This window comes from Sturnus vulgaris, chromosome Z (genome assembly GCF_052056855.1).
Source record: "Sturnus vulgaris isolate bStuVul1 chromosome Z, bStuVul1.hap1, whole genome shotgun sequence".
Lineage (NCBI taxonomy): Eukaryota > Metazoa > Chordata > Aves > Passeriformes > Sturnidae > Sturnus > Sturnus vulgaris.
In genome coordinates, this window is record NC_142283.1 from 3,028,596 (window position 1) to 3,044,229 (window position 15,634).

Genomic DNA, 15,634 nt, shown 5'->3' on the forward strand with positions numbered 1-15,634 from the left:
ATTGTGCCAAAATATATAATTCCAGCAAATCTGCCTCGCTTTTGTGTTGCTTTACAGTGCCTGCTGCAGGTCTAATGTTTCGCAGGCTGCAGCCAGCACCAAGAAGAGGTTTTACTAAATTTGGGGGAGAGACAGCATGTGTAAAGAAGCCAAAGCTGGACACATGCAAAGAAAAAAAAAGAAAGAAACCCTGCTCATTAAAGCAATTATAAGAATATTATTTGAAAAACTCCCATATGTATTTTTTTCTAATATTAACACCATTCACTTTTATGATATCTTTCAGCCAAGGATTTCATGTAATAAGCAGTAACTGTTTATTCCTGTGGGATTTGCAAAGGACATGATAAGTATTATTAACACCACTTAAGGTATAACTGATTTTTTTTTACATTTATTTTGATTTTATCAAAGACTTTAAAAATCTTAGTGTACGCTGCAATGTGTAACTATTTAATCCTGAATTCATTATAAAGAAGATCTAGTAATGTAATGACAGCTGTTTCTAGGTCAGACATTCTCCCTTCTGAAATTCTCCCCTGTCTGCTGTATATAATTTGTCTTACACCCTACAGTCTCTTATTCAAAGGGAACTTTTAATCTTTCATGGAGACTTGATAGTGCCTGAATCATAAAAGAGTAAGTTCAGCCAGAGAATTAAAAAATGCTGGGATGAGAAAAATAAGAGCTAGACAAACATTTGTCAGGAATGGCTTAGCTTTAATTGGGGCAAAAAATCAACTAGTGACTTCATGAGATCAGCTTTGTGTCCATTCCCAATTTTTATTACTGTATGAAAAGCCTGTCTTGATAAGACCTTGTCTATTTTCTAAGGCGTTTAACCTTGTATTTTGGGGACATTTCACCCAATTCCCAGCTTCGGAAACTACACCTTGACGTACAGCTGCTTAATAAATATTTTGCGTTTAATTAATTAATTAATTAATTAATTATGTGTAACATTTGCCTATTCTGTCGAATACAGAAAAAAAGACTTGCAGAGTTCATGGGCAGGTGCTCCAGGGCTTTTACTGGCATATCACCACCAAGAACAAGCACGTGGCTATGGGATTTCTAATAGGGATGGGGTTTAACACGTCAAAAAGATTGACAGTATTCACAAAATCATGGAATCTTGGAATTGTTTGGGTGAGAAGGGACCTTAAAGCCCATCCAGTGCCAGGCAGGGACACCTGCAACTGTCCCAGGCTGTTCCAAATGTCCCCAGTGTCCAGCCTGGCCTTGGGCACTGCCAGGGATCCAGGGGCAGCCACAGCTGCTCTGGGCACCCTGTGCCAGCCCTGCCCACCCTCACAGGGAACAATTCCCAGTTCCCAAGATCCCATCCAGCCCTGCCCTCTGGCACTGGGAGCCATTCCCTGTGTGCTGTCCCTCCAGCCCTGGGCAATTGTCTCTCTCCATGGTTCCTGCAAGGCCACCCTGAGCTCAGCCCAAAGCTTCTCCTGTGCAGGGTGAACATTCCCAGCTCTCCATGTGTTCTGCAGTCATAACTCAGTCACTGCCATTTTTTCCTCTCATGACAGCACAGGAAGGTGTTACCGTGGTTTGCAGCATTGTAACCTCATTCACAGTCTTTCAAGACATCACTGAGCATCATCTGACCTTTCATTCCAGGGCCTGACCTCAGTTGATGCAAGTAATTGCTAAATCATTAGGCAGTAACAGAACCCTAAGCCTGATCTGCCTCACATTCTGGCCTGATACATTAACATTCCATTTATAATCCACCAGTGTCCAGTCTCAAGGCGTCAGAGATGGAGACTTTTCCCAAGTCCAAGTCACTATAAATTGCTAGACCTAAACAACCCCGTCCTTTTCCCTTCCTGCCAAGCAAAGCTGCAGTTATTTTAACCTGCAGGATTCCACCGTTTTTTTCCCCCCTGTTTGGTTTGATAATTCATCCACTTGAAAAGAGGTAAAAGCTGTTGGATGAAGAAATCACTGTGAGTTATTCACTTGCCTCTAGATGCCCAGAAGTGTCTATCACCAGTCGACTTTAGGAAAAAATTACTGCAGTAAAATATTCCAGAGTCATTGACCTTTCAGGGTGTTTGGTCCTGTAGCTCAAGACAAGATAATTTCACCTTAGATTTTCAAACATAAATATGCATTTGTGGAGGGGAAAAAAAATAAAAATAACCAATTCCTGCTGTCATGTCCTAACATTTCAATTACATAGGTGGTGCAGTATCTTTCCTGTAATGCTAGGTAAAAGGCAGAAGAAAGAGGGATAAGATGAGCACTGAATAAATCACTGCTTTTCAGATCTGCCTTCTTTATTCTTCATTTCTCAAATTAGGCTGTAGCCTGCAAGTAGATAAAGGAATCGTATGGAGTCAAATACTTCTTCATATTCTACAGGCTATACACTTGCTCTTCTTAGAGTTTTGAATGGATTAAAAAGCGTGTTCATTTTCTCTGAGATGTTTAAGGAACACTTTTAGCCATTCAGACACATGACGTTCATCACATGTCAAGCAGCATCACTGCTGATCTATGGCATCAAGAAGATGGATTTTGAAGGTGGTGCTTCAAAATTCAGGAGTGCTGCTGTGCCAAAGGGCTCCTGGGATATCCCTGGGTCATCCAAAGTTCTTCTAACATTGCTGGGACCAGGTACAGGAGGCCTGGAAAAAGCTGAGAACTCACAGGATGCAGAGTTACCAGAAATCAAATTTATCCCTGATATTTGCTTTTGGCATTTTAGAGACTCATGAGGAAATTTGCTCTTAACCTTTAGTTTTAATCAATCTAGGTTGTTCTTAAGAAAAGGAGCAAGAAGGAAAAATAATAAAAGAAATGTTAAGCTTGTAGCATATTTGCTTTTTTTTTCCCTGAGGAGTAAACATATTTTATGGACTTAATGCCTGAGAAGAAGTAGATTCACTGAACCCTCCCAGATCATACAAATCTAATTTCTGGAAATACCTTTGCAAGCCTGCATTACCATCACTCCCAGCATGTTCCTTGCTTCCTGTAATTAACGGCAGCTAAAAAAATAAATTGGGAAAACTGATCGATTTAAAACATATATTTTCCCAAATAGCCAAGAAACTCTTTAAGGCTCCTGGCCTTTACAGGAATCTGTTAATCTGTTATCCCACTTGCAGAAGTAGGTTGCTTGTATGCCTGCTTAGACCTATTGAAGAGGATTTAGGGTTTTTTTTGGGGGAGGGGGGGAAGCGAGCGCAGAGATTTAGGTCTCAGTGGGAAGGTCTTACTAAATATGTTTCAGTTGCATGGCTCCATAACAACTGTTTCTCCTTCCCTATCCCATTTATCAGGATACAGAGGAACTGGATAAATTCTGGAGTTCTCCCAGTCTGTTGTAATGCCATGATCATTGCTTTAATGCCTTTAATAAGGTCTTACTTAGGTGATCCTCACAAGTGCTTCACATTCCGAGGGTTTAATGAAAACGTTCTCTTTAACAGTCCAGTGTTACTCCATCAGGATTTTATGGAGATGGTATATGGTTTCATCTTTCAATCTCTTCCTGTGGATACATGGGTAATAAATGTATATGTATTAGAATTTGTCCTTAACAAGAGCCATATATTCCACCAAGGCAGGACTCTAAGAGCAGACAAGTTCATTTACACATTTCAAAGGGACCTATAAAAAAACCCGTTCATCTGACTTAATTATGCCAGTGCTGAGACTTGAATTTACCATTCCTTCATAAATACCACTTAAAATTTAATTTCAGGTGTTCTGCATGGAGTACACTTAAAAATTAAGGTTCGCAGAACTTACAGCTTCATATCAATCCAGGCTTCCAACGACCTGCACTAAAATCACTGGAGTCCTGATAAAGAGACTGAAAGATACTTTTTATTTTTTAAAACATCATGAGAACAATAATGAGTAAGTGAGTGTGAAAAGCTCTGAGCCTTTTGCAGTCCTGTGGATATATCTGCAGTATTGATGATAATTCTGGCGACAGGTGCAAGTTCTGCTAAGTTTTATACCAAACTTTCCTACAAATGAGTCCCTGCTTCTCTTCCAGCAGCACTTGATTCCTTACTTTCTCCTCACAGTAAAATGGATGTGGTTCAAGGTATAAATGTAGGGATTCAAGTGGAGAGAACTCTTCCTGGAAAAATTGAGAAAAAAATATTTTCTACTTACTTATTTTCAGACCTAGTATTGCTTTGGTGGATGAGTAACAACTGCAGCTCTCAAGTTACAAACATCAGAAAAAAACAGTGTCCCCTCCTCTGCTCTTCCACTTGGAGAAAAGATTTTTATCAGACAATGGCAGATCATCTCAAATATGCCCTGAATTTTCCATGTCTATGAATTTCTTTCTTCCCATTATTTTTGTATGATTACTGACAAGTCTTTATCTTCATCACCTGAAAAACTTTTTTTTTTTCCATTCAGCAGTTGCCATTTTAATTTGGCTAAGCTAGGTAGAAACTGCAGTTCTTAGGTAAAAAAGAAATTAAAAATTAAAATCTTTTGGAGGAGGAAACAAGAGAGGAAACAGTACCATTTATTAATTACCATTTTTAAGGTTTGGGGGCTTGCTTCTTTGTTCATTTTTGATAAGTAGACATGTTAATTAAGAAAGCCAGCTTTGATTATAAGATCCTTCTCACATTAGAGCCCACAAATCGCTGACTGAACTTATCAACACCTAAATTAAGCTCTTTTCTTTTATTTATATAAAATAATGCAGAATACAGAAGAATGTTTCAGAAAGCAGCAAAGGGCAACCCCTTGTAGCAGTTGTATATTCAAAAGTACTCCATTTAATCAGGTAAAGAGATATTGAAGTAGTTGTCTTGCTGTGGTAGGGCCAGTAAATCTGTTTTTAAATGCATTATCACTGTGAAAACATATCACAGAAGAAGCTTTTCATTGACAGTAATTTAATCTTTCTTGAAGCTGGTTGCTAAACTTCAAAGAAGCTAGTCTTCTTTTAAATATTTCCTTAAGTTCAATCACTTCTCCCAATTTAGAATATAGCTAAAAAATCATATTTTAAAAGGGAAGGACTGTAGTCATGCAGGTGATGTTTTGTAAAGGAGACCAGCAAAGAAAAAACACACACAGAACTGGGGTCCCAAGAAAATGGAAAAATGGAAAAATAATACATTTTCAAAGACGTTATTTCTGCTTTCTCATTACTCCAGGATCTTATGTGTTGGACCTCCCCTAACCTGTGGCTAACAGGGATAATCAAGACACATGAAACAGCTCTCCTCAGCAGCAGAGCTGCAAAAATGAGGATGGAAATGCCTCTCCTGTCCCTGAATGCCATCCAGACTTCTTGTATCCTTCTCTGCAGAAAAAGGAGGTTGTACATTTTTCCCTGAAGCATTTGGCAGGAAAATTAATCCACAAAAACCAGAGGTTTATGTCCAAAAATGAGACAGAGGAGTCCTTTTTACTTTATTCAAATAAAGGGAGAGGCCATGGAGCATTCCCCTCAAATTTTTGGGGGACCTTTTTATCCAGTTTTCCCATCCACATTTCCCTCTCTCTTTCCCCATTGGCCGAGGTACTTGACAGGTACAGACTTCCCAGAACACCTGATCCCTGAGATTCCCCTCTAATGTATAACCCTCCCTTTTAATTTTTAATTCTTATGGAATTCATGGTTCTTCCCCTTTGCTTCTTCCATTTTTCAACATCCAATTTCATTTCTCAGCAAACCTACAGTTTGTTTGTAAAGGCAAACATAGTTTTCTTTTCCCATTCATCAATCAGTGGAATCCATCCCATTGTTTCTTTTCTCTCTCAGCGCTAGTCTTATCTAAAAGCAGACCCAACAGCTTCTTTGGGAAGACAAATCCCTCATTCCTATCACTCTTACTGCTTGAGGAACGTCTGGCCTTTTACTCATGACTGCCCTCTCCTTATCACCCTGATGCTCTTTCAGGAACTTTTTCCAGCATCTTGGCCATTGGGGCAATTCCTGAGGGAGGCCAACGTGGCCCTGGAGCTGTGGGGCCTTGTCCAGCAGCGTGGCAGCGTGAAGGGAAAGGGAAAAAGCCCCAGGAAAAAGCAACACCCAGGGGCTGCGTCAAGGCAACTGCTGTTTATTTTCACTTTCTTGACTGAAGAAAAGCCTGCCAGCATCACCGACGGGCCCTGAGGGCGCTGCGCTTTTGGGGTCACCGCCGTGCCATGGCTGAGGAGTCCGTGCCCAGGCTGGGCTCAGGGGCCCTGCAGCCACTGCCAGCTCGCCGAGCTCCTCCTAGGGCTGCTCTGGCTCTGCAGGGATGGCCTCACATCTGCTGCCGCTGCCTCGCACGGCTCCCTCCGCCCTGCCGCCATCGGAGTCCGGCCGCCCACCCGAGGCGGGAGCTCCCTCAGGGGAAGCCGAGGGGCCCGGGCTGTCCCCGGCGCTCTGAGCCTGCTCCGGGGCATGGTGGCAGCCCCGCAGCCTCCGCACCTCCTGGCTGCACTGCGTCTCGATGATGCCGAGCACGCCCCGCACCAGCAGCGCCGTGTGGCGCCGCAGACGAGGCTGCAGCCGCTGCTGCAGCACCTCCCGGTCCGGCCCGAAGATGCACAGCGCCAGCAGGATGCAGCTCTCGGCAATCTTTACCTGCCACCACCGCTCCCCGTAGATCTGCCGCAGCCAGTGCTGCAGCCAGGAGCGCACGGGGCTCAGCAGGTCCCATCTCCTTCGGAAAAGCTCTGCCCAGAGCTCGGGCAGGATGCCGCCCACGGCCCCTGGGCCTGCAGCGGCCTGCTCGGCTGGGGACGGCCATCCCTGCGGGGCAGAGCCGCCGCCGCCAGCGTTCGCTGCCTCTCGGGGCTGCCTGACGATGCACTGCAGGCAATCCTCCCCCTGCTCCGACAAGCTGACGATGGAGATGAGCCTCCTGCAGAGCGGGCAGGTGCGGGTGCCCCGCAGCCAGCGCAGGATGCAGCCCAGGCAGAACTCGTGTCGGCAGGGCAAGGCACGGGCGGTGTCCCCCGGCACCTCGCAGCAGATGGGGCAGCTCCACGCCCTCCTCCTGCTGGCCATGCCGCCCTTCTGGCCCCCTGCTTCGGCCCTCCCGCCCAAATCTGTGCGGACAGGGTCATAATCCATGTCCCAGTGAGGTCAGAATGCGGCGCTGCTTTGTGTCGCCCTTCGCCGCCGCCCAGTGATGCCACAATGGGACAATCGCTTGGCACAGTTGCCTGAAGAAGCCTCGTAACTAAAATTCCATGCGCAGTTGCCTAAACTCTTTCAGGAACTCTACCTAGAGTTTTTTTAGAGTTTTTTAAGGCTACCTAAAAAAAATCCCGAAACAACCAAACCGCTCGCACAGAAAAGTATCCACTAGGCAATGTGCCCTACTTGCATCGCCCTGAAAATCTGGGAGAAATCCCTCTGAGTCACAGGACCGCTGAGTTTATTTCGTATCATTTTACCTGAGGCACGTTCAGCCGTTTTCACCATGTTTTGGCCCAAAACTGCAGCTACTGGAGATCAGATAGCAAGTAAAGTTCACTACCCATTCTCAAAAAAAAAAAAAAAAAAAAAGACAACCCACCTGGTGTAATATGTCTTCGTATCTTGACATATTTGTACAAATACTGTGTTCTTGAACAGTTACATTTCTTACATAAGTTGCAAACTGCAACTCATCAGGAATTAAGATCTGACCAAGAAACATAGTTCCTACAGATTAGCAAAACTGCACAAAGACTCAAGAGCTTTGAAAATGCAGCTGCATTGCGAGTTCAGATTTAAATATTTGCTGAAAAGTTCTTACCTTTCAGCTGATTTCAGCTGATCCAACTCCAGTAGTTCCTAAGATTATAGAGATAGAGAGTGAGAGAGAGACAGAGAGACAGAGAGACAGAGAGACAGAGAGAGAGAAAAAAATTACATATGTAACCTAACAAAATAGTGTCAGAATGACATTTATCAGAATATCAGTGCAGCTCTTGCTGGAAACTACAGGCCGTCATGGATAAAATTAATGAGATCAAAAGATTTAACCCAAAAGAAGAAAAATTAAAGGAAATTATATGTTTAATGAAAGTAATACACAATGTCACAACTGAACCCAAAATAGCTGCTCAGGCCAAGAACTGCATTTGCTAACAAATGGGCACTGCTTACCTCTCAGAATTAACTTACATTTTGCATTAAAGCCAGCAGTTTAAGAAACAGATTGTACCACTAGAGAGAAAACTTGACAGAAGAGCAGCAAGACAATTAAACTGCAACAGATTTTATTTTAGTTTGTGCTTTTAAATGTACTCTGGACAAATGTGATGGACTCTCTAACTTCTGTACTGTTTGGTTAAGAAATCTCTCACAGGCCAGCTGTAGTTGGAAAACCTGGAATGCTCATCACAAGAGTAAAGGGTTCTGTGGAACTAATAAAAAAACCCTTCCCCATAAACTTAAGGTCACTTATATTTCTGATTAAATAGTTAAATCAGTATTAGAATATATGTTAGCATATCTACTAGGTATCTGTTCAATTTATTATTAAGGGTTTTTCTCATGCTGCTCTAATAGTTATTTGTAATTAAACACTTTATAACCACATCCTTGTGTGCTCTCTTCAATTGTCAGCGCGTTTAAAATCATAAAAATACAACATTTAAAGCAGCAACAGGAAATACCAGGAGCAGCAGATATGAAATCAGGGCAGTGACCCCTTTTTCACCATCCTGGTTCAGGGAACAGCAGCTCTCACACCACAGAGGTCTTTATTAATTGGCCAGGGGATATTTGATGGTGTAGAGCAACAAAAAGAAAGTGACATGGAATTTTATCATCCAAAAGCTCCTGGCTCTGTCCTGTGCTGGTTGACTCCACCTATTTGTGGTAATTTCTTCCCTATGATTTCCAAGGAGAAGTCTTTAACCAAGCCCCTAAACAAAGCTGTCTGACTTTCAAAGCACTCGAGCTTCTCCAAAATTCTGAAAGACAGGCTTCAAATTTTTGTCCACACATAAAACTGTAAAACTGTTTGGTCATTTGTTAAGATAAAGAGTGTGAAAATCTATGGCATTGTTTCATTTCTTATTTTAACCATCCTACTTCTGTGAGTAAAGCCACATTTAGGCAGCATGTCATATAAAGGCAGCCTTTCATTTGCTAAAGATAAAGGTGTAACATTAAAACAAATGAGGATGTTAGTGCTGCGGGGGGAGAAAAAAGGTCACACTTGAATAGTCTTTAATACTTCAAAAATGAAACTTAAAAATTGCCTCTCAATCATGACTTGTTTAATTTCAGAGCAAAATTGAGACTTTTATGACCGATGTATTGCTCTCCTAATGAACTTCTGTTACTGCATTGCACCACCTGCTGCTAATCTGACATTTCAAAATTTGTCAGATTTCCACTAATAGCTTCACTCACAAAAGCAGTAGAGAGTCTCAAACATTGCTAGTAGCAAGTTAGCACTTTTCTACAACACTTCCGTCTGGATTCTTTTGGGGAAACAAAAATTTGCCTCTAAGTCTTAAAGGGGTCTCAGTGAGAAGAAATGTGTTTTAGTTGCAGGACCATAAACAAACAGGTGCCCATAATCCTCCTGTTTTATTTGTCACTTGGACTGGGAAAATCTAACTCATTGGTACTGAATGTTTAAAAAATTGGAGCAGTGAAGTTCCCCCATGTCTGGGGATGTCTGGAACTCCTTGCCCTGACATTAATAAAATTAGTTTTTATTAGATAAAATGGGAGTTCAGATAGTTGCTAAGAAATGGACAGATTTCACACCAGAAAGCTGTTTGATTTGGGCAGAGACAGAACCAAATCAAAATCCAAAGGATGTGTTGGAAGCACAGCCAGAAGAAGTCACTAACAGGCAAATTCCTGCTTTATTCCAAAAGAACTCTAATTTTAAGCACTTAGAGGCCAGCTAAGATGAGCACTGCAATATTATTAGCACAGAAAAAGGAAGGAAAATAATGTCCTGGAACTTCCTATCTAGGTCTAAATTACACTTTTTTCTTTTTAGTGCTATCCATTAAAGAGTACATCCAATGCTGTAATTGTAGGCTTGGGAAAAAAAGCTAAGATATATTTTAGGAATCACTGGTTTTAGCTATAAGCCTTTAGTCTTGCTTACACTTCCTTAAACATAGGACTTTTTTTTTTTTTATCTAGGTACCAAAAAAATAGTTGCCTTAGGGTGAAAAATGTCTTCAAACTGGTCCAAAGATGTAATATAAATTCATATGGAATTTGCAGGGACTTCCAAACAAGTGTTATGGGAAACATGTTCAGGAGATCATGGATTTGTGACTTGATGGGAAGCATTTTTCCCAAAGCAAGTCTGCAGAATAAATAATTTCTTAATAAAACCTTTAATCCAGATGGGAAAAACCATAATCTAGGTGTTTCTTTGCTGTATATATGGTTACTTCTAAGCACAGACATACTTTCAAATTATACCACAAACAGAGATTAAGGTAAATTGAAAATATTCAAATGACAGGTGGTAACACAGATACTGAGTTTCTCATTTAGGTGTCCCTGCCATGGCAGGGGATGGAACTGGATGGGCTTTGGGCTTTTTTTTTTTTTTTCCCAACCCAAACCATTCCATGATTCTATGATTCTGTAACAGGAATGAAAAAGGCATTAAGTGATCTATGCTTTGCATTGCTCCATGCCACGACTGAAATCGTTACAAATGATCATTGACATGAGTGATTTAAATTTCTTCCTATGATGTCAGAAAAATCCATCAAGTCACCCCAGCATGCATTAAAGTCCACAGAGGAGCTGCCATTAGCAGCAACAAGCTTTGAATTAAGCCTTGTGGAAACTCGTCAGACAAAGGCTGGGAGAGGTTCTTTGAACCTTCAGGCATCTTTTCAGCCTGCTGTGACTTTCTTCCAAAGGAGAAACGACAGAATGCTAACCGTGCAGAGTAATCTCCCACCCCTCTGGCCTCATCAGAAAAACGAGACATTTTCTGGAGCAGAGCAAAGGAATGGGTGGATCTGAGTCAGAAACTTTCCCATTGTTTGTGTGAGACCGCACATGTTTCAGTAAAACATTCAGAGACACAGACACCACCGCACCTGATACACCTTTCCTGGCTTTTCACATGGGTGTTACCTTCTGAATTCATCTGAAATGTTAAGACAGGGGAGAGATAACCCAGCAAACACAAAGCCTGCATCATCAGCGATCAGCTTTGGCCATCCCCAAACCTCTGTTTTACCAAAAAAGGTAATTTTATGGGATGCACATCCACACTATACAGGTGATATGCATAATCCCTGACCACCATTAGGTCCTTTACTGCTGGTGCACAACTGGGTCACGAGAAAAAAGGGGAAAAAAAAGTTACATGGTGAGAAAGGAGACGAAAAATAGGTCACTTCTGTAGCGTAGATTGTGAGAAAGTCAGGAAAAATCCAACAAAGGCACACGAGATATTGGACTACACAGATCTAACACCACGTGTGTCTTTATTGAGCCCATTCACACAGGGATTTAATCAGTTTTTATTTAACACATGGGCTGAATCTGGTGAAATGCAGGGCCTACAAAGACTCTTAAATCTCTACTTTTTCAATTCTCGTGAAAAGACATGAAATCCATAGAGTAAGACTCAAAAGTAATTCTTTTTTCCTCTGTCTGCTAAAAAGCCTGAAATGTTCAGCCATAAAAAGCTGAAATGTACTTTGAGATAGGGAAGATGTAGAGGATTGATACCTGTATTTTGAATGTCCTGAACAGGGTTTATAGGATTTTCCAAATAATTATCTTACCAGCCTTCTTTCTGAGAAACCAAAATTTTAATTAAGTTCTTTTGAAAAAAAACATCCTGACAGTCACATATTCATCGCAGGATTTCACTCTCCCCTGTAGTCTGCAAATGTGTCCAATTACATAATTTGATTAACTGATGTAGTATAACAACTTCAATCCTTATCAGCAGTGTGTTTCTCCTCTTCCAAAGGTCAAGATTGAGGCAGATGTTTGAAAAAATTATCCTCTGCAACAATTTTCAGCCCATCTGGCAGCTGCTTTTCCAGGAACATTTCAATCTTTTAATTATTTCTTTTTGAATTATGGAAACAAAAATGGATTTGATAATTTTTTTTTAAAATAACTGTATAAGTAACTAAAAACTAATCTTTAAAAGCTTTCCCTTTGATCAAGAAAGGACAATTTACTGGAACAATTATATTTGCTTTGTTTCCACACTCATATTTCACAGGAAATGGCACTTTGGAGACCTGTCCCATGCAGACTGACATGCACAATCAGTAGCCATGAAGTGCTACATGTAAACATCAAAGCCTAGAGTGATAAGGCTCCATTTACCTGAGTGGTAAATAAGAAAAATAAGAACTGGGCCTTTGAGAGCCATTTCCCCTTTGAAATGCATTAATTATTCTTCTAAACAAGAAGACAGCTGAAGAGCCTTCAATACACTCTCAAAAAAACCCCATTTTTAATCTCCCTCAGAGTTTTATGTGTTGGATTTGGTGCAGTGGGAATGCAGAAAAGCGATTTTCCTCTGCCTGGACCCATGTCTGCCAGCACAGCAATCCAGAAATAAGAGTTCTGGGAACAGGACAATAGTTAACCATGAGTCTGGATGTGAAGTGGAATTATCTTTCCATGGTTTTTTTACTTAGCTTACAACTTTTTCCCACACTTTTTTTTTTTTTTTTTTAAAAGCTCCAGAGCAGACTCCAAAGTCCTCTTCTGGGACTGCATCTGAAGTTGCCCCAGTGGAAGCAAAACAGCTTAGTTTGACTAAAGAGGCACTTTAATTTAATTATTATTAATTAAATATCATTAATCTTTATATCTCACTCTCTCTAGAGGAGAATATAAAGAAACTGAGGCGGTTTCCTTTCCAGTTCCCAAATTGCTGTGGAACTACAGTGCTTTCCACAAGTTCTACTTTTATTATGCCCCACAAAATATGTCCTGAGATAATTTAATTCGCATGGCAGTTGTCATTTGGTTTTGTCGTATGTTTCCAGCTAGTGATGTTCTCTCATGCTAGAGAAATCATGAGGAAAGGGGGCCTGGAGATGTCACAGTTTCAGGGCTGGATTTTCAGAATGCAGTTTGTGCACTGCTTTGAGTTCTGCATTCACAGTCAAAATTCAATGAAGCTGTAAATGTGGAATTTATATTTGGAGGAGCAACAAGAAACTGGGAGTTCAGTAAAGAGCTTGAAGAGCATGCAGCTGGCCCAGGGGTATGTGAGTTTATGTTTGTACATTTTCCTTACCTGCCAAATTTGTTTAAAAGACCACTGTGCTTGTTTGCTAAAAGGCCTTGTTCTCACAGTGAAAAAAAGACCTCATTGAACAGGTTAAATTCTTAGCTACAACCAAGATAAGGAATAAAATTTAGTCCTTAAGAGGAAAGCAACACCTGATATTGTGTGGCTGCAGTCACCTAAGTGCCTTAAACCTGGGCTCTTGAGTTTCAGGACCTGAGTTTGGAGTGAACCTGTCCCTAAAATTTTGACTTTCCCCTTTTGAATAACTTGTGCTGAACTCTTTCAAACTGTCCCTGAAAGAAGGAGTGCCTTCCAATGGAAACTCCTGAAAAATCAGGGCAATTTGCTTTGCTGTTTTGGTATTGGACCCAGACCAAATTTCCAACCTATCCTGATGTAGGACCAGAAAATCTGCACCACTTCCTTGGCTGTCCTGCGACTCTTTCCACCCTAGGCCATGCCAGTAAAAATATATACATATAAAAGGGAATACCCTTTACTGTAGAAGTAGATCATACACAGCCTGTGCTTCTTGACTTAAAGAACATAGTAGGGAAAAAAAAAAAAAAAAAAAAAACAAACTGACCCAAACAACTACTCAAGCAATTTTTTTCAAACTTGGCAGTAAACTATTAGAGTGAATCTGCACAACTACCACAGATTAAATTCTAACAAGAATGAAGTAAAGTAAGCAGAGGTAGGAAAGTCATGCTTTCAATATATGCAGTGTAAGGAGGAGAAGTGGTCTGACTGGTTAAACATAATGCAGAGATATAATTAAAATATAGGTAAAACATAGGCTCTTAATTATGATTTTGGGGGTTTTTTTGTGGTTTTTTTTTTACAGTGTGGTGGCACATTGTCTGGATAGAACCTGCATGAGCTTGGGAATTATTATCAACAATGAAAATTAATTAAATTGCTAAAAGGCATACTGCAGTCTGTGCAGCTTGACCTCATTCCCAGTTCACTGCATTGGTTTCCCTCATCATTACCAGAAGAGCTAAACTTGGAATAAACCATTATATACTGATTTTTTCACCAGTGCGCATCAATTTGTTAACAATGGCACATAGTGAAAAATTTGGAGAAGTTAAAACATAACAATGTGACTGGCTTAAACAATGTGGGAAATTCATGATGCAGCAGCTGGAGGCAACAGAATGCAATTGAAATTATTTAAACCACAGCATTAGATCTGCCGATTTTGGAGCAATCTTAGCAAGCCTAAAAGAAACATCAGCAGAAGAATAAAGAATCCATTCACCCACCAATTGGATTCTCAGCCTCACAGGAGCTTCTGATGCTCACTGTAGCACCAACTGCAGTGAAATTCAAATTGTAGTGCCAGAATATTCAGGTTGTGATGTGGATATTGATGCCCAGTGAGTGACTGTAGACTAAACTCGGGTTTCCCCTTGTCAATGATCCCACAGTCACCACTCCCAGAGAAAGAAACATTATTTGTTTCTCTCATTTCAAGGACACCTGTGAAAAGGAAAGTAATAAAACCCCTGAAACTGTCAGGACGTCTAACAGCGATGGTCATAGGAAAAACAGAAATAAAAGAATCAACTGTGTTGATGTGGTCCTTGCCATACCTCACAGCAGACTACAATGGGATGGATTGTGTGCTCTGCATTGCAGAGTATCCTCAGTGAATGAGAGCTAGCACCCTGCATACCACCAAACATCTGCAAACAAGCCCAGGGAAACAAAGGAGGCTCTCAGGGTGCTGGATGATGACTTGGATGTGTTTTGAACTTTTGAAAGGAGTGTTTGTCCAGGGAAGGATGAAGGCTGGATGTAATGCAGCTGCGGATTTCCAGGGAGGTTTGATGCGTTGCAGTTGTAGGCTGGAGAGGAGAACAAGGTGGTGCCACAGAGATCAAAACTAAAGATCTTGGAGCCTGTTTGGTTTGGCTGCGATTCACTGCCAACATGAATGAATGCTTCTGTTTATTTTAACAGTTCTAGCTGTGCTGTGTTTATGGCTCTAATATTTCACTGACATAATTTCCTCCTTTCTCTTCAGCTCTCCTACCCATCTTCTTCTTTTACCTCCTTTCCTCTTTAACAGCTCACAGGGCACTTCTTCCATTCACTCTCATTTCCCAAGCACTGTCTTTGCCATTTTCTGTCACAGCAGAATCTCTAAGTCAATAAAGTGATCTTGTGTACAAGGTCAAATTACAGCAGCCAGTGTAAAAACTGTTCAAGTCAGGGGTTAGTGCATGAAACCCTTTCTCGGCTCATAAATAAAATATTATGACAGTTTTTTGTTGGCTTTTTTTTTATTTTTTTCCACAGTTTAGCATGATATACTTTAAATGTCACTTGGGAGAGAATTCGGTACAGGTAGCAATATCCTCCCGGTGTTTCTTCACTCTAAGACAGAAAGTTCAGCACTGGAGTCAATTTCAACATTA

At 41.0% G+C, this 15,634-nt stretch overlaps 1 protein-coding gene across 1 annotated transcript; it reads right to left on the minus strand.

Annotated features, from left to right (window-relative positions):
- Positions 1 to 4,668: 4,668 nt before the first annotated feature.
- Positions 4,669 to 7,009, minus strand: LOC148219568 (uncharacterized). The gene has a single exon (XM_088156024.1). The coding sequence runs from the start codon at positions 7,007 to 7,009 to the stop codon at positions 6,230 to 6,232; it is 780 nt and encodes a 259-aa protein (XP_088012150.1). The 3' UTR covers positions 4,669 to 6,229.
- Between the last annotated feature and the right edge of the window lie 8,625 nt (positions 7,010 to 15,634).

Coding starts and splice junctions, on each gene's coding strand:
- LOC148219568 (XM_088156024.1), bottom strand. CDS start 7,009: ATGGCCAGCAGGAGGAGGGCGTGGAGCTGCCCCATCTGCTGCGAGGTG.